General features: G+C 43.7%; 1 protein-coding gene across 1 annotated transcript in view; it reads right to left on the bottom strand.

Annotated features, from left to right (window-relative positions):
• Window positions 1–4,162: 4,162 nt before the first annotated feature.
• Window positions 4,163–20,839, bottom strand: part of CUTC (cutC copper transporter) — a 30,463-nt gene continuing 13,786 nt past the window's right edge. Inside the window, exons 6-9 of the mRNA XM_056120464.1 lie at window positions 19,521–19,654; window positions 12,278–12,305; window positions 6,165–6,270; window positions 4,163–4,675 (exon numbers count right to left, since the gene is read on the bottom strand). Of these exons, the coding sequence (XP_055976439.1) occupies window positions 4,561–4,675; window positions 6,165–6,270; window positions 12,278–12,305; window positions 19,521–19,654 (383 nt within the window). The 3' untranslated portion in view covers window positions 4,163–4,560. The remainder of the gene's footprint in view (window positions 4,676–6,164; window positions 6,271–12,277; window positions 12,306–19,520; window positions 19,655–20,839) is intronic.

Genomic DNA, 20,839 nt, shown 5'->3' with positions numbered 1-20,839 from the left:
CTTGGCCGTTGATGGGATTACACGGCGCTGGGGGTCAGATGGTGGGTGTGACTCCTGCCTACTGGAAGGTGGAGGATCTGGGTGGAGGATGCTCAGCCCCGATCCGAGCAGGCTTGGAGCCCCAGGACCGCATGCCTTTGTTCCTCTGCCAGTACCTTCATGTGTGTGGAGAGTGGTCTCAGCATGGTGGTGGCTGGTTCTGGAGGTCTTCAGCTGCCAGAGCTCTGCTCGGGGCGGGGAGGGAAACTCAACCCGCCCCTCTCCAAGGGGTCCCGGCGAATTATTAAAATTTGTTTATACTTTTTTGTTTTGGGGCCACACCTGGCTGTACTCAGGGCTTACTCCTAGTTTTGTCTTCAGGGATCACTCCTGGTGGGACTTGGGGGATCACATGGGGTGCCAGGGATCAAACTAGGGTGGCCACATGCAAGGGAAGCACCCTAAATGCTATATTCTCTTTCCAGCCCCTGTTTACATGATTTTATAATAGTTTTGCAAATTGAAAATCAAAAAAATCCAATTTAGAAGACCTAAGAAATTTGGCTTAAATTTTATTTTTATGAAGTTGTTCACAATAATTGATTACCTTTAATATTCCAACACCAGTCTCTCTACCATTACACCTTCCCACCACATTTTGAAGTATTCCACCCCAATCCCCAAGGCCTGCCCCCAAAACATAATTTATTTTGTATTGCTAGCCACTAAAGATGATCCAAAAAAGTTTCCTTCGTATGTGAAGATTGCTGTATCACCCTGTATTGTATAAAGCCCTTGTATACAGTACAAGTACAGTACAAGTAGCACTGTAGCACTATTGTCTCATTGTTCATTGATTTGCTCGAGTGGACACCAGTAACGTCTCCATTGTGAGACTTGTTGTTACTGTTTTTGGCATATCAAACATGCCACGGGATGCTTGCCAGGCTCTGTTTTGTGAGCGGGATACTCTCAGTAGCTTGCCAGGCTCTCCGAGAGGGGCAGAGGAATTGAACCCGGGTTGGCCATGTGCAAGGCAAACGCCCTACCCACTGTGCGATCGCTCCAGCCCTTTGTAGAGAAGCTGCAGAAGCTCCAAAGGAGGAAGAGAGCAACACGCTATAGGGATGTCACTGGACCACAAGGTCACCGTCCAGCTAAAAATTTATACTTTAATTTATAAATTAAATTATACTTTATACAAGCAGCTCCAGGAATTCTAAAGACTTCTAAATAGGGTAATATAGCTAAATTTTTAGCTGGTCAGTGACTTTGTAGTCTGGTGACATCTCTGTGGTGTGTTGCCCTCTTCTGAGATTTATTTGTGAGTCCCTCGATCATGGCCGTTGATGAGCTTAAATGGCGACCCAAGAAATTTGAGCGACAATCAGTTTAAGCCAACCACCAAAATTTACATTTCCCTGTGTTATCCATGTTCACACATACTGGAGAAATTTGGAGGAGGAGCTTTTATTAGCACTTGGTGAATATATTAAAGAGGGATCAACGAGTAAGAATTTTCAAAGGAGATCCATATTTAAAGAAAACAAATTCACAGTTCCAATCACATAATTTCAATTTTTTTTTTTTTTTTGCTGAAGAGGCTACATCCATACAGTGGCAAATACAGTGCCGGACACAGGAATAAGGATCGAGTGGCATGTGCTTTACCCAGAATTAGGGCTTCCCACACAACAACAGACAGCTGTTCCTCTTTGACCTGGAATGAAAGGTCAAATCTCTTCAGCATCTTGTGAGCAGACCTTTCTGAAATGAGGTGGTGGATCTCCAGACACGATGACTTACCAATGCCCTGTCTTCACACAAACCCTGTGATTAACTTTTGAGAAATTTCAAGGTATAATGTGTATTCTCTAATGTAGTTGATCCACTCTGGCTGAGCTCAAGTGTTAGTTTACAGGCATTTGAGCTTGGTGAAGTTCAATGACTTACCAGTAGTGTGTCTCTAAAAACAGAATTTCTTTTGCAACTGACACAGGGTAGATTCAAAAGATTTTCAGTCTTACTTAAAAAAAAAATTACTCTGAAATCTTCCTAGCGATGGGTGAACTAGAAACTGCCTCATTCCCTGATGCTATTAGGACCTTGTAAAAGCTTGACCCAACGTCCCTGTCTTCCTTCTGTTGATGCCATTGTCATCAGTGAGATCACATGGTGCTCTCTGGGGGCTGTGTTGGTGCTCACAGAGGCTCTTGCACAGCTGTCTGCTGAGCTGCACATCGTTTTCAGTGGCGGTGCCTTATGGGGGAATGCATTCGTGGTACTCTCCCACACCTCAGCCGGAAATGTCTCGTGGCACTAGGTGCGAAGAGCAGAGCTGCCAGGTTATGCTCAGAGCATACGATGGCACAAGGGAACAAACCCACAGCCTTGCCCTTGCAAGGCAGGCATCATTAGCCATCTCCCATCCTCTAAAAAATCTTGTATTATTCTTATTATGGGTATAACAGTGGCTTACCAAAATATAAATATTTTAAGGGCGCAGTGTTGTCAGACCAGGTCCACCAAAGTGCCACTACTTCTCCACAGGTTAGCAAGACTCTTGTTAGTCTACTTCTCTGTTTGGGAACCTCAGTCCCATCATCAGAGTCTAAGGGTTCGTTTCCACTGAACACTGTCTCTTGCCTTGTTTTACTTCTTTATATTTGTATGAGTAAGATCACCTGGCATTTATCTTTCTCCTTTGGACTTCCCTCCATTAACATGATCCCTTCCGGTTTCACCCATGTTGTAGCATGAGTAAGGCTCCAATTTTTTAAACATATCATTTATTTTAGGCACTGTGCTTTGCAATACTGCCAATGATAGGGTTTCTTGCATAACACATTCCATCACCACCACCCCCCCACCATCCACTTCTCAAGGTTACATCTTTTTTTTTTTTTATTGATTCACCGTGAGGTTCAGTAACAAAGCTTTCATGTTTGAGCTTTGATTATACAGTCATCAAACACCCATTTCTTCACCAGTGCATGTTTTCCACCACCAAAATCCCCATTATCCACCCCCTACCCACGAATTCCATACCTCCCCGCCTGTGTGGCAGACAATTTGCACAAAACTCTTTCTCTACTTTAGTTACCTTTGATATTTCGAGACCAATCCCACCACCACTCATACCTGCCAAAAAGGCAATGCTAGACAATGTGTTTTGTATTGCTTGTTATGGATACAATATAGTGTCATGCAGACACGAGAGGGGCTGCACACTCTAGGAATTCTAAAATTTTGATAATTAGGGTCTGAAGAGATTGTGGCAGCAAGTGCTTGGGTCCAAGGTTCATTTGTGTGTCTCTGAATCATGGCCGTGTGAGAACTTAAGTAGACCGTGGCCGGATGTGGCATCATCTCAAAGTCCCATCGGGGCAGGGGGAAGGAGACGGCCCACTCCTCCCCTGTCCCGTGAGGCCTAGTGTCTGCTGCCACTGGCACTCGTACCTGGAGCTTGTCACTAACCTCTAGAAAATGGTGGCGCCAGGGCTCCTAAGGGGCAGGTGGAGGGTCGGCACCTGTCCCCATCTGGAGCAGCCCAGTGGAAAGGGCCTACTGCAAAGTCCAGGGACCCAGGGGCAATCCTGGTGATACTCAGCCTGAGATGCAGTGATGCTTGGGCTCAGCCTGCATCTCCTTGGCTCGGTCACTGGGTCCTTGTGTTGATTCCAGATCTTGACTAAGGAACATAGTGCTGTGATAACACATGTATGCACTTACCTTTTTGAATGAGTGTTTTTGGTAAAAATACTCATTGTTCAGATCACCACAAGTGCAGAGACAGTACAGTCCTCAGGTTTGCTCCCTAATCTCACCAATGGCTACGCTCCATTTCCCTCTCAATGACTGGCTCTGCTCTCTTTGGGTGTCCGTTTTATTCTCTAAAAGCGAGTGAGAGGGACTGGACAAATAGTTCAACAGGAAGGACACTTACCTTGCATGCAGCCAATCCAGGTTCAACCCCCAGTACCCCACATAGTTCCCCCAAGCACCACCAGGAGTGATCCCTGATTGCAAGGCCAAGAGTTAGCCCTGAGCACCACTGGGTGTGACCCAAATACCACCCCCACTTCACCCCGATTCCCTCAAATGAAATAAAAAGAATGCAAAACCTTCCTATCATATTTGGTTTACAGGCTGCATTCATGGTAAAAATAAAGAAACTCTATCATAATAGAATAGAAATTTTTATTTTTCAAATAAAAAAGCAAAGTATTTCTATTAAATTTGAAACTAAGTTACATTTTGAATTTAAACCTCGCAGTTGTGTATTTTCAGCTCATCAATTAATTCCATCAGATACAAACTAATCAGCCTATAGAAGAAGCAAACACCAGATTTAACCATGATGATGATGGTGGATCTAGCTGGGATGATGAGGCAAAGGAAGTGATTATAGCTCTGCTTCAAGTTCTGTCTCTTCTTGGAAACATTCTCCGTGGCCATACGAGAAGCAAAGCAAAACCTGTGACTGCCCTGGCCCAAGATGAAGGGGAAAGCAGGGTCACAGAACCCTTGCAGACTGCTCTTCTCCCTCCGCCCTGCGACAGCTGTCTCGGAGACGTCTCTCTAAACCAGAATATTCTGTGCAATAGCATTCAAAGTTCTTACTTTGGTCACATCTGTGATCTTGAAAGTATACTCTGAGTTCAAAAGTGAGGCTCCCATGGCGACAGAGGGATTTCTGCAAGATGTAAAAAAGAAACAAATGATTATACAAACTATTCAATGAGCCTTCAAACAGGCAGTTCATTTGATAAGACTATAAATAAAATATATATCCATATATTTGATTATTACATATATCAAATATATCTATATAAGATATATAGATATTTTTGGTTTTGTGGTATTTAGGGGATCACACGAGATAAAGAGATTGAACCAGCGTGACTGGCTGTATGCAAAGCAAGTGCCCTAACTGCTATAGTATCACTCTGGCCTTCATTTCATAAGGTATTTTATTACTCAGTAAAAAGTCTGTTCAAAGACCCTGGTGAGCCCCCAATTTCCTATATTTTATTAACCCATTTATTAACTCACTGAAAATCTGAGCAACCAAACCCACCAAGTAACATACTTGATTCTCAGTTTTTGCTTCTTTTATATCTCATTTTCCCCAAATTAGAAATAATCAACCAGGGCTGGAGCAATAGCACAGCAGGTAGGGTGTTTAAACTCCTTGCACGTGGCCAACCTGGGTTCTATTCCCAGCATCCCATATGGTCCCCTGAGCAGCGGCAGGAGTAATTTCTGAGTGCATGAGCCAGGAGAAACCCCTGTGCAACGCTGGGTGTATCCCAAAAAGCAAAAAAAAAAAACAAAAGAAATAATCATGGGCGCCAGAGTGATAGTACAGCAGGGAGGGCATTTGTCTCGCATGTGGCCAACCCGGGTTTGATTCCCAGCATCCCATATGGTCCCCCCAGAACCGCCAGGAGTATTTCATGAGTGCAGAACCAGGAGTAACCTCTGAGCATAGCTGGGTGTGACTCCCCCCCACCAAAAAAAAAAAATAGTTTAAAACTCTCAATGGTGAGGGCTGGAGTGATAGCGCAGCGGGTAGGGCGTTTGCCTTGTACGCGGCCAACCCGGGTTCGATTTCCAGCATCCCATAGGGTCCCCTGAGCACCGCCAGGGGTAATTCCTGAGTGCATGAGCCAGGAGTAACCCCTGAGTATCACCAGGTGTGACCCAAAAAAGAAAAAAAGAAATTCTCAATGGTGATACAATTTCAAAACAACTGAGAACAGAGTAAAGGTGAGGGAAGTGTTATGCATTAATATTCATGTTAAATATTAACAATCGAAGAATGAAGTAATAAAGATAGGAGAGATAAGAACAACATGACACTGCAGTTACTCATTTTGCTAAAGGAAAAGCAGAAGGGAAATGGCACACACACGGGTCTTTTGAAGCATACCTCAGTATTAACCTATCTATGCTCTGCAATGACCTAAGGATAAAAAGATTCAAAAAAATCTGCTTACTTAAGGCAGAATAAATAAATAAAAATATTTTACTTCTGAAAAACTATAAAAAAAGGACTTAAATATTTGTGTCCTCATCACAACATAACAAGCAGCAGTTGTGACATTAACTAAAGCTTTCCTATTAGGGGAAGAAAGAGGAAGCCCATCCCTTCTCTACTGGACCCCAAAATACAGACTTACCGAAACTTCATCCCTGAGTCTCTGGCAGACCGAGCAGAACAGTGGAATTCTGTAGCACCCGAACCCTCAAGGATTCTTTGTAGATTCCGATCTGTTATGCCACCCCCTGTTGGAAACAACAAGTGAATTATTTAGGAGATAGGACTTATACAAAATGTATACAAAATTTAATGAATAACTGCTTGCTCTACCTGGTGTTGCCAAAATTTTGTACAAAATTCAATGGGTAACTTCCTGTTCTACCTGGAATCCCCACAGTAAGATTTCTTATTGACTTAAGAATGACTCCTTCAGAATGTGCCTGCCACAGAGGTGGGTGGGGGAAAGATGGAGGCGGAATGGAGTGGAGGTGGTGGGAGGGATACTCGGAACATTGGTGGTGGAGAATGGGCACTGGTGGAGGGATGGGGACCCGATCATTGTATGACTGAAACATAATCATGAAAGTTGGAAAGTTTGTAAGTATACCTCACCGTGATTCATTAAAAAATAAAATAATAAATAAAGAATGACTCCCTCCCCTGGAATGAGATTAGAACACGACTCTGGAGAAAGAACACTGCATAGTTCACAGAGCCTCCACGGGGAAATCTCTATGCCCTTTAGTTTATAGAACCACACTACATGTGACTGACTTTAAATCTGAAAAGATGACTCAAAGGCCAGAGAATCGCTGAGCACTGTATCACTGCTCCCCCACCAATTAAGGCAAATGCCATCTAAGGTGAGGCTGGAGAAGAAAGCTACAAAAAGCACAGGCTTGAGATGTGTCTGACAGGATCTCCCTCAGCCCTGTCTCCTCAGGAACCAAGGAGCTCACTGGTGATGGGGACCAGAATGGCGCCTTAACTCAGGAACATCCATGTTTCGTTTCACTTAGCCAAAGACTCTGAGTCTATGAAAACTGGAATCAAGTTCTTTTATTTATTTATTTATTTTTTATTGGAGGGAGGCATACCTGATGCTCTGGGGTCAGGCATGAGGCTAACAAACATGATGTTCACTCCCTGAAGTTTTGGGGGCTGGGGGGGAGTCAGTCATGAGGTACCAGGAATTAAATCTGCGACTCCCCCATACACAGGAAGTACTCCAATTCTTTGAACCTGGCCCTACAACCCAGTTCATTATGATGACTCACTGGTTTTGATAATCTCTTCATTATGTGTACATAAAGAATCATAGTCTGAACCGATAGCAGACTGAAAATAATCAATTAACCATCTTTTATATCCTTAACTCCTACTACATAGGACACATGCAACAGATACTTTTTAATGACTTCTAAGATATGCACTTTGTGTCTCATGTTATTCAAGTTTATGAATCTTGACTTTACGAACTCTTTTGAACTCAGGAACTTTATTTTTCCTCCATGGTACAGTAATATCACTAAGCCCTGCGCAGAGAGACTGTAGATGGAGAAGTGGAATTTAGACCAGAATTCTGACCATAGAACTGTAGCTCTTCAACGCTATGTATTCTTGGCTATGCATTACTATAGCCCGAACCACACTCATTAATCAGTAAGTGGGATTATGCTGCCAACCTCACAAGCTTGTTGGAAGGATTTAAAGACAAATGTTTTATTTCCTTCTAACACGGAAATTATTGGACACTAAAACATATGCTGCTCAGTTATCAGCAACATTAGTAAAGGCCGTAAAGTAAAGGCCCTCCCGTTGATCATCGATTTGCTCGAGCGGGCCCAGTAACGTCTCCATCGTGAGACTTGTTGTTACTGTGTCTGGCATATCGAATACGTCACGGGGAGCTTGCCAGGCTCTGCCGTGCAAGCGAGATACTCTCGGTAGCTTGCCAGGCTCTCCGAGAGGGGCGGAGGAATCGAACTCGGGTCGGCCATGTTGGCTGCGTGCAAGGCAAACGCCCTACCGCTGTGCTATCGCTCCAGCCCTATGCAATTTAGCAATTTCCATATGCTAACACATACACAGCTAAGGACCAAAAAAGAACAAGGCTTATATATTTCTGTTATATTGAGAAAATGTCTATTTTAAGCACCATTATAAGAGTCCCTAGAGAAAACGGATGTGTTCTATCATATCTAGGCAATCAGATTGAATTTTTATTTGCTCATATTTACGTACATAGAATTGTACTAATGTGTGTGTGTATATCTATTCTAAGAGCCCCTCAAGTAGATTAGTTCATAGACACTTCTGCATTTGTACATCTACTACAGATGGCATATAATCTACATATATGTGGGCAGGTTTGTTAATCATGAATATTTCTGTGCATACTGTCCCTGTGCTCTCCTGAGGAAGTAGTCTGTTATGTAACTGTGTCCAAAGGAAAGTCTTACAAATAGTCAATGACTTAATAACTACATATTAATGGACAGAGAGTAAGATCTTCCACACAGCTGATCTGGGTTCAATCCCGGGCACACCATATGCCCCCCTGCCCAAGCCTACCAGAATTGATCCCTGAGCACAGAGCCAAGAGTAAATCCCGAGCACTGCTAAGTGTGGCCCCAAAAACCCCCCAAAATATAAAATAAAATTACACATTAAGCAATGAAGATCTTAATATTAACAACTGTTAAGTCTGAGCATTTAGTATCAAGACAAATAGAATGACTGCACTCATTTGTGGGATGTAAAAAAATATAATATGAGACTAATACCCAGGACAGCGGAAACAAGGGCAAGGAGAATTGGTCCAAGGCTGGAAGTCTGCTTCAAGTGCTGGAGGAGAAGATAGCTGGGATAGAGAAGGGCCACTATGACAAAGATAGTTGGAAATAATCACTCTGCATAAGAACTGTGTGTGAGAGTAGGTAAAGGAACAAACAAGGTAACCTATCAGTGTCTGTATTACAAACCATAATGTCTAAAAGGGGAGAGAGAGAGAGAGAAAGAAAGAAAGTGCCTGCCACAGACAGGCTGGGGTGGTGGTGGGGGGTGGAGAAGGAGGAAAAGAAACTAGGGACATTGGTGGTGGCAACGTACACTGGTGAAGAATGGGTGTCTGAACACCATATGACTAAAACCTGATTATGAACAGCCTTGTAACTGTGTATCTCACTGTGATTCCATTAAAAAAAAAAAAGTGCTAGTTTTAAATGAAAATGCACCAGATTCAGTGAGTCTCTTTCCCTGACTTGCTTATAAACAGTTTCACCGTGATACCTAATATATGCTTTCCATCTATCTGCTCATGTATCAGGGACTTGCCACAGTGCGAAACTTTCTTAATTTCCTGACCTACTCCTCTATCTGTTTCCAAAGTTGGCCTTTGTGCTGGCTATCACTGTCCTAAAGCCTCATAATTCCAGGCAGCACTAGACTTAAAAGAACCAAGCACTGCATGACCTTTAATGAAATGTAGTATGAACCTCAGAGAATCACCCAAGAAGCACTTTTAGCAAAAATGTTTAGGCAGGATTTAAATCAAGTTTCATGATCTAACCCAGGGTACACACTGAATATGTGGTGGGGGGTGGGGGGTTGGGGGGAGCTGTTGGGTGGTAGGGACTAGAAACAGCCTTGGGTGCAACTGCACGGCATGTCTTTTTTTTTTTTTTCTTTCCTGAAAAGAGGGAATAGATAAGGAAGTTTGGGGAATGTTAGGAATACAGAGATTAGAAACAAGCTAAAACAATATCAAGAGGAAACCATTTGAAAAATTCAGACAGTAGAATATTTTATAAGGCTAAGTTCCTCATACTTTTAAAGTATCATTTTTGTTTGTTTTGGGGCCCAGTGATGTTCAGGGATTACTTCTGGCTCTGCACTCAGGAATTACTCCTGGTGGAGCTCAGGGGACCATATGGGGTGCCAGGAATCAAACCCAGATCAGTCACATGCAAGGCAAGCTGACCCTACCCACTGTACAATTGCTCCAGTCCCTAAAGCATCATTTTTATGAAGAGCAAGAAACAGGAAAACTTCTATACTAAGAGATAATAAGAACCAGGGTCAAGAATGTGGCTCAAGCTCATATATCTTGCATAGGTGAGGTCCTTGGCTCCATCCCCAGCACAATAAAATAAATGAAAAGAAATGTAAGAGGGTCAGGGTGGCCCCAAGGCCTCTGACATGGCCTATGTGGGCCTCTGAGCACCAATGGGGAGCAGTGTCTGAGCACAAAAACCAAAAGAGAAACGAGAGAAAGGAAGGAAGGGAGAGAACTAAGCACACTATACTTGTCCTTGATTGGATTCTGGTTGCATCTTACTGTTATAAGAAATACTCTGCAGAAGGCCAGAGCGGTAGTACAGTGGGTAGGGCGCTTGTCTCACATGTGGCCAACCTGAGTTTGATCTCAAGCACCACAAATGGTCCCCTGGCTCCCTCCAGGAGTGATCCCTGAGCACAGAGCCAGGAGTAAGCCCTGAGCACTGCCAGGTGTGGCCAACATTTTTTTGAAAATTAAATAAATAAAGGAAACTTTCTACAACCAACCAAAGAAAAGAGAACACTGACTTTCTATGAAATGGTGCTCAGGAATCAACATTAATTCTCACAGATATAACAACGGTATTGTGGTTGTAATATCCCTCATACTTTAAAAAATAGTGATAGCAGAGCTCAAACCCAGTGTTTCATACATACAGGGCACCTAGTGCTCTACCACTAAGTCACATCCCTGGCCCCTTAATGTCCTTGTTTTTTAAAAAGATGCACCAAGTGGCCAAAGAGGTAGTACAGCAAGCTCTTGCCTTCCATGTAGCTGACCCGGGTTCAATCCCCAGTAAGCCACACCATCCCCCAAGCCCAACCAAGAGTGAACCATGAGCAGAGCCAGAAGCAAGCTCTGAGCACTGCTGGGTGTGGCCCAAAAGTAAAAATGAAAAATACAAATCAATTAAAAAGATACATTATGGGCGAGAGCAATAGTACAGCAGGGAGAGTGTTTGCCTTGCGTGATGCCAATCCAAGTTTGATCCCCGGCATCCCACATGGTCCCTGAGCACTGCCAGGAGTGATCCCTGAGTGCAGAGGCAGGAGTAACCCCTAAGCATCACTGGGTGTGATCCACAAAGTCAAAATAAATAAGTAAAAAAGACTTTAAAAAGATGCACTAAATAAAATGTATGCTGCCTTTAGTTTAACTTTAAAATACCCCAAGATTTAAAAAATTAATTAATTAAAAAATACCACAAGATTAAAAAAAAAAGGAGAGATAATTATGGGAAAATAGTTTACCTCTGGAATGAGCATATACTCATTATACTATTTATTAAATACACATATACAGTCACTCCCAGCAGTGTTTAGGAGCCATTCCTGGCTCTGTGCTGGTGGGGGTGGGGGATGTCCCAGCCAGTGGAGCTGGGGGGACCATGGCCGTGTGGGACAGAACCTAGGCCTCCGCATGTAAAGCATGCATTCAATTTCACTGCACTCTTTCTCTCTGCCCATACTGCTGTGTGTGTGTGTGTGTGTGTGTGTGTGTGTGTGTGTGTGTGTGTACTGTATTTGGTAAGAAGAAAAACTAAGACGATATTACCTTAGTCTGATTCTGTCTCTTTGTCTGATTCTTTACAAACGCTTCCATTTTAATGTGCTCTTACATACAAACACCTTTATAGCTATCAGGAGGAGCACATGATCAAACTGTTCTGGCCACCAAGAAGAATTTAGTGGTGGGAGATTTTCAGCTCTAAGAGAGCACTGCACATTTATCACCAGAACGCATGCTCGCTGTTGGTTAACAACTAAGGCATTACGCCTTTTCCAGCTGGGGCGTCTCCCCAAACATCCATGCTCACAAAATTTTGGTCAAGCACACACAAATCCCAATCCCAATCTACGTCTTTATGTACGCTGATTCCGGCCAGCAGGCTCTCCTAGCTACTGTTTTAACTTCCAGCTGGTCTCCCAGCCTTAAACACTGCAGTCACCTCTACGGTTCCTCTGAACACCATATCCTCATTCTGCTTCCATAGAGTCTGGCCTCCCTTGCCCTATCTCACTCCAGTTCAGTGTCACCCTTGTGAGTGCATTCGAGAGAGGGCCACTATCTCTGCCTTGTGAGGACACTTCCCATCTGCCAGCACTGTGCCCCCGACTTCCAGCCCCCACAATTGTGAGAAACAAGCATTTGCTGTTTTAAACAAACAGGTGAATGGATAAATAAATAAATACCTGGCATTACCACAATTCTGCCTTTTGCCTGAAAAAAGAAAATAATAAACAAGTAAATTTTAATGTATTTGTCTTAAATGGGATAACAGGCAGTGAAAACAGAAACATAAACATATTAATTTTTTTTTAATTACTACCAGTACTGAATTTTCAATACAGCTTCTCCAACTTGGGGGCGGGGAGACAGCCCACAGGGGCGGAGGCACATGCCCGGCCTGCCTACAGTCCTGTGTTAGGTCTCCAATAACACACGGCCCTCTGAGCACCACCAGCTTGGCCCTGGTGGCCCCTGCAGTTGTCCATAACAATATGCAGTATAAGGATGACCCCCCGCACAGCACCACTTGGCCTGAGCACAGGACTCTCCAGCATCACAGAAAACAGGGAACAGCTCCCTGCGCTGGCCTCCCCAGCACCGCTAGGAAAGCCCCAAGGAGGGAAAAAAGAAGCTGTTCAGCAGAGTAAATCTCCCTATCCTGAAAGGTTTATTATCTAGCACTCATGACATGCCTTTAAGAACACAATGAATCAGTGGACCACATCAGGGAAAAAATAAACATCACTGGGGAAAAAAATCAGTTCCACGTTCTTGGCCAGCAACAGGATGGTAGTACTTGAACGTAAGTGTTCAGCACAACTAAAAATTTGAGGGAAGGAAAAAAACCACCCAAATCTTTCTTCCTCAACTAACCTCTCTAGCTTATTACCCCAATTAAACACCCCCACAAGCATTTAACTAGGTAGCAAGAATACGGAACTATACATGAATTGATTAAATTGCATCTAGTTCTGGGAGACAGTTGTTTCTTTTTACTTTTTTTTCCTTTTATTTTGTCTTTGGGACACTCTTGGCAGTGCTCAAAACTTACTCCTGGCTCTATGCTCAAGGATCACTCCTGGCGGGGCTCAGGAATCATATGGGGTACAAGGGACTGAACCTAAGTTGACCGTTAATAAGGCAGTCAACCTTACCCACTCTTCTACCCCTTTTCTTACTTTCACTCATATTTCATCACATTTCCTAAGTTTTGGTAATAGACTTAATATCATTGAAAAGAAAATCAACCCATTATATATGATCGAACTACTGCTAGCAGATAGGTAAGGACAGAATACAAATTACATCCTCTATCAAGTTCACTAATCTGCAGAGCAAGATCATTTAATACAAACTTCCACCTGAGCGTGTGCTCAGAGGACACTCTTGGGCCACCCAGGGACTGTGCAGCACTGGGCCACTGGACCCAGGTCTCTGGCACACAAAGCAGTCCAGCTGTCTGAGACATTTCCCTGGCCCTGGATGATAAAGCCGACAATCTGCCTCCACTGTTCAGTTTACTTATGCGTTCAGGACTGATTACACAGTCTTACATCAGGAGCTATTACACAAACAAAAAATCAGATCAAGAATTAAACCGTAGCTTGGTTCTTTATCCATAAAGGAAATAAAGGAAACAACCTATTTAAAAAACATAGTGAAAAAAAAAAAACGTAATCCAGTTGAGAAAAAAAAAAGAGAAAACAGAAAATCTGGCTTAGTGTGGGGGACAAGAGTATGAAAGCATTGTGTCCAAGGCCAGAAGAGGCCCGGACAAGTGAAGATGGAAGAGGACATCCAGAGAGCGCAGAGAACGCGAGGTCATGAGGGTGAAGCAAAAATGGGCCCTCACCAGAAACACCCAGTGCAAACAAGAGAAGTACCAAGTGTCAAAAGTGAGGAGAGCACAACGGCCAGGAAAAGGGAAGGTGACTAGAGATGGGCATGAGCAGAGAGGACACTTCCTCCTCTCTTTAAGGGCAAGACCACACTGCCTCTGCCGAGTTCTGATTAAGGACGGGTGCAGGGAAAGTGAGCAGTCGGCATGATTGTTCGCCGAGTGTCTCAGGAAGAGCGACAAAGTCTAAGGCAGCCCTGGAGAACTAGATGTGCCGTACAAGTCATGTTATAAAAAAAGATTCCACTTTGTCTATTTAAATGAGAATGAGGGCATAAAATTATTTGCTGACGCAAAGAGGGAAACCAAGACTCCTAAATGACTTTCAATGTTCACAGGAAAAAATAACAATGGGGCTGGAGAGATAGTAACAGCAGGCAGAGCGTCTGCCTTGCACACGGCAGACCTGGGTTGAATCTCCACATTCCATATGGTCTCCCAGCCCTGCCAGGAGTGATCTCTGAATGCAGAGCCAGGAGTGAGTCCTAAGCACTCTGGTTATGGCCCCAAAGCAAAATAAAACAAATAATGAAGTGCTATATTACTGATTTAGTTGCAGCTATTAATATAAGGAATGAAAACTTACGCTAGCAGTCAGTAACAAACTGTGCTCTGGATTGAGCCAAATTAGAATTCCAGACTAGAACTTCAGTAACAGTAAAATGATCCAAAGTGGCTTTAGCAGGACCCAGGCCAGTAGAAAAGTGGCAAAAGCGCCTGCCTGGCAAGGATGAGGCCACCAGCTGGATCACGGGTGCTGCCTGTATGCGCCGACCACAATCCCAGCGGCTCTGCTCTCCGGGCCCTTTGTGATGTCTGGCACACCACAGCCAAACGTGAGCACACACAACTCGACAGAGTATACAAGCACCTCGGCTAGGTGTTTGCCCCCAGAGAGCATGTGCACAAGCAGAGCCTCTGAAAAATGTCCATCCCCCAGCAGGCCCCAAAGATGACCCTCTGAGACTGTTGTCAGGCGAGCACCTCCAGTGAGCATCACCATCACCTCACACACATGCAAGCCAGCACAGCTCAAACTACAGCGGGAAGAAGGCACCACAAGCCCCAAAATGTCACCAAAAGAACACCTGACCTTTCACAACAGCTGAGTTTTTTTTTTTTTTTTTTTTTTTGCTTTTTGCCTCACACCCGGCGATGCACAGGAGTTACTCCTGGTTCATGCACTCAGGAATTACTCCTGGTGGTGCTCAGGGGACCATATGGGATGCTGGGAATTGAACCTAGGTCAGCTGCATGCAAGGCAAACGCCCTACCCAGTGTGCTATTGCTCCTGCCCCAACAGCTGAGTTTTTATGTCATTTTGGAAAGGGGGTTTCCAAGCTGACATACAACTCCCGACAAGATTCAGACGCAAGCATGCACGCATGTGCATTATGACATCTGTACACTGCCATTTTACAGACCTTTCCAAGAAAGCTCTTCTAAAGAATTCCTGAATCTGATCAAATCCATCCATCATGAAAGCACTTACCAAAAGTGACTTTACTCACTCGTCAGTCCATTCAATACATATTTATTGAGTGCTGCCATGCTCCAGGTATGGGAAATGTTGTGGTAGAAAGTTAACTCTGTGCCACTCCAAGATCCAGAGTCAACAACTAAACTGGGGCGTAACTCCAGCACCACACTCAAAGCCATCGACTCTCCCAAGGGTCCTATGTCTTGCTAAAAGGTCAGCTATGGCCCCAGAAATGCCCTTTCACTCCAGCTTCCTCTTCACCTATTAAGGAGGTTTATAAGTTCCAAATTTTAGGCACCTCTTCAAGTCGTATTTCTTTGTAAATATCTGTATAATACACATACGCACACATACACTTAAAATCTGTGGGGATGTGGCTACGTGGTAAAACACATGCTTTACATACATGAGGCCCAGGTGCAGTTTCATAAAAATAAAAAAAGAAAGAAAGAAAGAAAGAAAGAAAGAAAAGAAAAGAAAAAAATAATAGTGACAAAATCTTTTTCTTGCTAGCTTGTCTTTTGTCAATTTAGTTTCCTGGCCTCCAATACTAAAACTAAGAGGATGGATAGTTTTCCTCTCCACATAGGGATGAAACAGGGAATAAGGGAAGAGAAGGGCCAGAGTGCTAGTACGGCAGGGAGGGAGTTCACCTTGACTGACCCCGGTTTGATTCCCAGCATCCCATATGGTCACCTGAGCACCACCAGGAGTAACTCCTGAGTGCAGAGCCAGGAGTAACCCCTGCGCATTGCCAGATGTGACCCTCCCCCTCCAATAGAGGGGGTAAAAAAGAGGGTAGTTACTACAAAGGATTTAATACTTGTAGAAAAATCAGCAAAACAAGTCTGTTTGGTATCCTCAAACATTCTAATGCAAAGTATTCATAAATCAAAACATTCACTGTTTAGAAAGCTGAAATCATAAATCATGTTGGGGGAAAGGTCACATCAATTATTTTCTTTTTCTCTTCCATGACGAGAACGTACAGTATTTTTCCAGGTCTGCATTTGAAGACTTTGCTTTCTGTCTCCTTCAGTCAAGTGTACAGAGTCTAAGGGACAGCAGCGCTATCAGGATCAATGTCAGCACACCTGGGCAGCACTGCGAGCCCATCTGCAGCCGCACCTGCACGGGGTGGGCACATCAGCCTTGGTGCCACCTCCAGCCCCAAGCACGTCCGTCTTGGAGCCACCTCCAACCCCGGGCACGTCAGCCACAGAACTACTTCCAGTCCCGGGATTGTGCTCTCCTCTGAAGGAAACCACAACTATTCCAGGAGGACAACACGGCTGAGGAGTCAAGTGGAAACTGGATCAGTAGAGAATTTACCTGAGGTCACTGTCATTACATGGTAAAGTCAGGATTTCAAAACAGATCTTTTTAATCCCAAAGTCTTTTTCTTTAAGTAGTAAAATAATAGTTAGGTTATTACTTCAAGAAGTCAAGTGAGCATGAGTCTAACTTACATGCAGAATCTAAAGAGTCAAATACACAGCAGAGAGGACAACAGTCATTACTAGAGACAGGTAAGCAGAGGGAAGTGGGGGATGGGGGCTACAGATAATAAGTTGCATTAAATACTGAAAATTCGCGGAGAGTAGATTTCAGGCGCCCTCAGCACATACACAGACACAGAGATAAACTAGGCGAGAAGGATGTGAGTGTAACTCACCATTTCGTTATAGATGTCTATCATAACCTGTTATAAACCTACATACAGTAACTGTTTGTTTAAAACACTGTTAGTGGCTGAACTACAAATCACATGTACACAGGTATTTTAATACACCACCATGACAATCTCATCAACTGCAGTCTCCCCAGTGAGCAACTGTTTTAAAATAGAAACCTGATTCATGGACTCTTCTATTTTAAAACCATTCAGCTTCTCCCACACAAGAACAAGACTCTAAAAAGTTTCTGAGACTGTGAAGACGAGACCTTTCTCCACAAACAACCCCTGGGTCATTCTTTCGAATCTCATTCCATCCCCTTTCATTTCCAGATCTTCCTGCAGGAACACCCTCCGCTCTCCCCCAGTCCTCTGACGTGGAGGATTCCAAACCATCCTTTAAATAAGACATTACAGTGTGGACGTCTCGTCTTCTGGGAAGGTTACTGCTAAGCCCATCCATCAAATCTGGGATTAATTCCCTTCGTACACACCCAACTTTATTTTTAAATAACAGCTGCTTAATTTCCTGCTCTTTTATGTGCCTGTTGTAAAATTAAATTAGTAGCTACACACATACACGCACACACACATCTCCTAACCACCAAATAGTATGAATATCCTTTGCCTAATATGTATTCAATAAATATTTGCAAGATTACATCAGCTGCTGAGGTAAAATATCTGAAATTTTTTTTCACTGCTATAAGTGAATAAACACAGATACTTACACAGAAACACTAATTACTACTGATAATAGCAGTAACAATAACCATAAAGACCAATATTAATACTTAATAGTATTAATAGTAATACTTAACAATGGGCTGGAGCAACAGCACAGCAGGTAGGGCATTTGCCTTGCACGTGGCCGACCTGGGTTCAATTCCTCCATCCCTCTCGGAGAGCCCGGCAAGCTACCCATGACGTATTCGATATGCCAAAAACAGTAACAAGTCTCACAGTGGAGATGTTACTGGTGCACGTTCAAGCAAATCAATGAACAATGGGAGGACAGTGCTACAATGCAGTGCTACTTAACAATATCAATATTGCTATTAAGATCTATTATATGCCAAGCACTGTGCTAAGGCTTTTTCAAGTCTCCTACTATCCAAAGAACAATTTAAATTTATCTGAGTGTCACACTTGGGGTGACAAATGTTAGTAATCTGCTCAACGTTACACATATGCATCAAACCTGAGTCTCAAATTCAGAACTCTGTCTATTATCCCCAAATTTGCACTTTCTAACTTCAAATACCTCTGGACTGGTGTTCACATGCTAAAACATCACACAAAAGATAAATATATATGTGTGTGTGTGTGTGTGTGTGTGTGTGTGTGTGTACACACATGAATATACAATGTTTTTGAGCCGTATTCAGCTGTGCTCAGGGCATACTCCCGGCTATATGCTCAGGGATCACTCTTGGCCGGCTCAGGGTACTAGGGATTGAATCCAGGATGGCTGCATGCAAGGTAAGCACCCTCCTTGCTGTACTACCTCTCTGACCCAAAGAAAGAGATTTCTTCTTGAGCTAGGGAGAGGGCTCAAAAGACTGAAACACATTTTTGTGTTTTTTTTTTGCATATGGGAACTCTGGGCTCAATCCCCAGCTGTACATGGTTCCCTGAGACCCCAAGCACCAAGAAGGAAGTACTCACTGAGCACTGCCAAAGGTTGAGGTTCCCCAAAATAAAACTAAAGATATTTCTTATCTTGACAGATAGGAAGAGATGAAAGGTTAGTTTTAAGTTTTAGAATCCACTTTTATTCAAATGATAAACTTTCATCTTAATTTTTACATGGGATTTCCTCCCAAGTATACATAGGATGACAGTAAGAAGATGTGACTTAAAATTACTCAGTGATAATTGGCAGAGAAAAGGTAAAATTTGGGGGGCTGGAGAGAGAATACAGTGGGTAGCACACTTGCCTTACACGCAGTCAGCTCGGATTTGATCCCAGGCACCATATATGCTCCCGAGACCACCAAGGGTGATCCCTGATATAGAATCTAGAGTAGGTCCTGAGCAAAGCTGAGTATGGCCCCCAAAACAAAAAACAAAAGATAGGTAGAATTTGTGATAGTTATTCAAATTAGATCCAAACCTTCGGCACTGTTTAATAACGATGATTTCAACATGCAGACAGGCATCAGTCCACAAACCAATGGTCTACGATACTTAAAAAAGTCTTGGTTACTAAAAGCCACTCATGAGAAAGAAGTGAGAATTACAGAACTGCATTATGGCCTGTTTGCTTTTTCCTACAGACACGCAGAGTCAATACTGCTTGGTTTCACGACTGCTAACAGCAGACTATCACGAGTGATCACGACAGTGAAGGAAGAAAGGAGAGGACGGTACCTGATCAATGAGTCGCTTGATTAGGGGGAGCCCCTCCAGTGCTGAGCTGTCACATCCACTGGTCAACACACGTTCAAACCCCAGGGTTAAGAGGGTCTCTAAAGCTGCCACTGGATCGTGAACCATGTCAAAGGCTGAAATAAATCAAGTTGGCTGGAGTTACACATGGACACAAAACTAGAACTCTCGTACTCTAATCTTTGGAATGTACGCCAAGAAAAAAAATCATTCTCAACTGCTTCAGCACGTGAAACTGCAAAAAGGCTAAGAACATCTTTTCATCCACAAGAGCCCTGTCTCCTGAGAGCAAAATTGACACTGATCCCTCATTTTACTGATGCTGGGCAAAAGCACTTGAGAATTCCAACTGTCTGATTTATAGCTGGTTAGTATGTTTTATACAAAATTACTGGATTCCCTTCAGAAATCACCCTGATGCAAACAAGCTATCAGTAATGAAAACCAATCTTGTGCACTCCGGTGAACATCCATTCATTGATTACCCAACATCTACTTCTTCCTCTCTTTTTATTCATTTTTCCCCCTGAGCCCCAGGGCTTACTCTCAACCCTGCCCTCAGGGATCACTTCCAGTGAAGCTTGGGGGACCATCTGTGGTGCCGGATCAAACCTGGATCAGCTGCGTGCCAGGCAAGGGCCTTACCCACTGTCCTATCTTTCTGGTCTCGTTCACCCTTCTAAATCGTGTTCAGTTCTTCTTCAGCAACACAGCTCCGCTTAGCTATGAACCCTGTATTCAACTGGGAAAGCTAATCTCGCTCCTAGCCTTAGTGATCTTGTATGAGTTACAGGCTGTGCAGTGCATTTTGGCAGGCACAACAGTTCATTTTAGGGGAGAATCCATATGAGTTATAGCAATCTAATAGCAATGAACCTCAGGATTCTTCCCTGGAATGCTGTGGCAAGTGTAAGTATTCCGAGGCAGGTTTACCTTTCCCTCTCTGTGTATCACCAACAGTGTCTCCATTTTCTTTTTTCTGTTGGTTACAGGCCACCCCTAGCAGTGCTAGAAGGCCACTCCTGACTGCAAACTTAGGCGTCACTCCCAGCAGTGACCAGGGGAAGATCAAAGAGCACACCCTCCAGCCTCTGAGCTCTCTCTCCAGGGCACAAAGGCTACTGTTTTTAACTTGTATTTTATTTAGGGGGGCTTTAGGCCCTCAGCGCTGCTCAGGGATCAATCACTCCTGCCAGACTCGGGGGACCGCAGGGGATGCTGCAGATCAAACCTGGGTCCACCACAGCAAGGCAGGCCTCTTACCCACTGTGGTACCCATCCAGACCCACAAATGTCTACTT

The sequence above is a fragment of the Sorex fumeus genome, unplaced genomic scaffold, assembly GCF_029834395.1.
Source record: "Sorex fumeus unplaced genomic scaffold, SorFum_2.1 ptg000043l, whole genome shotgun sequence".
NCBI lineage: Eukaryota > Metazoa > Chordata > Mammalia > Eulipotyphla > Soricidae > Sorex > Sorex fumeus.
The sequence above is the reverse complement of the archived record's forward strand: the minus strand, read 5'-3'. Positions and strand labels throughout refer to the sequence as shown.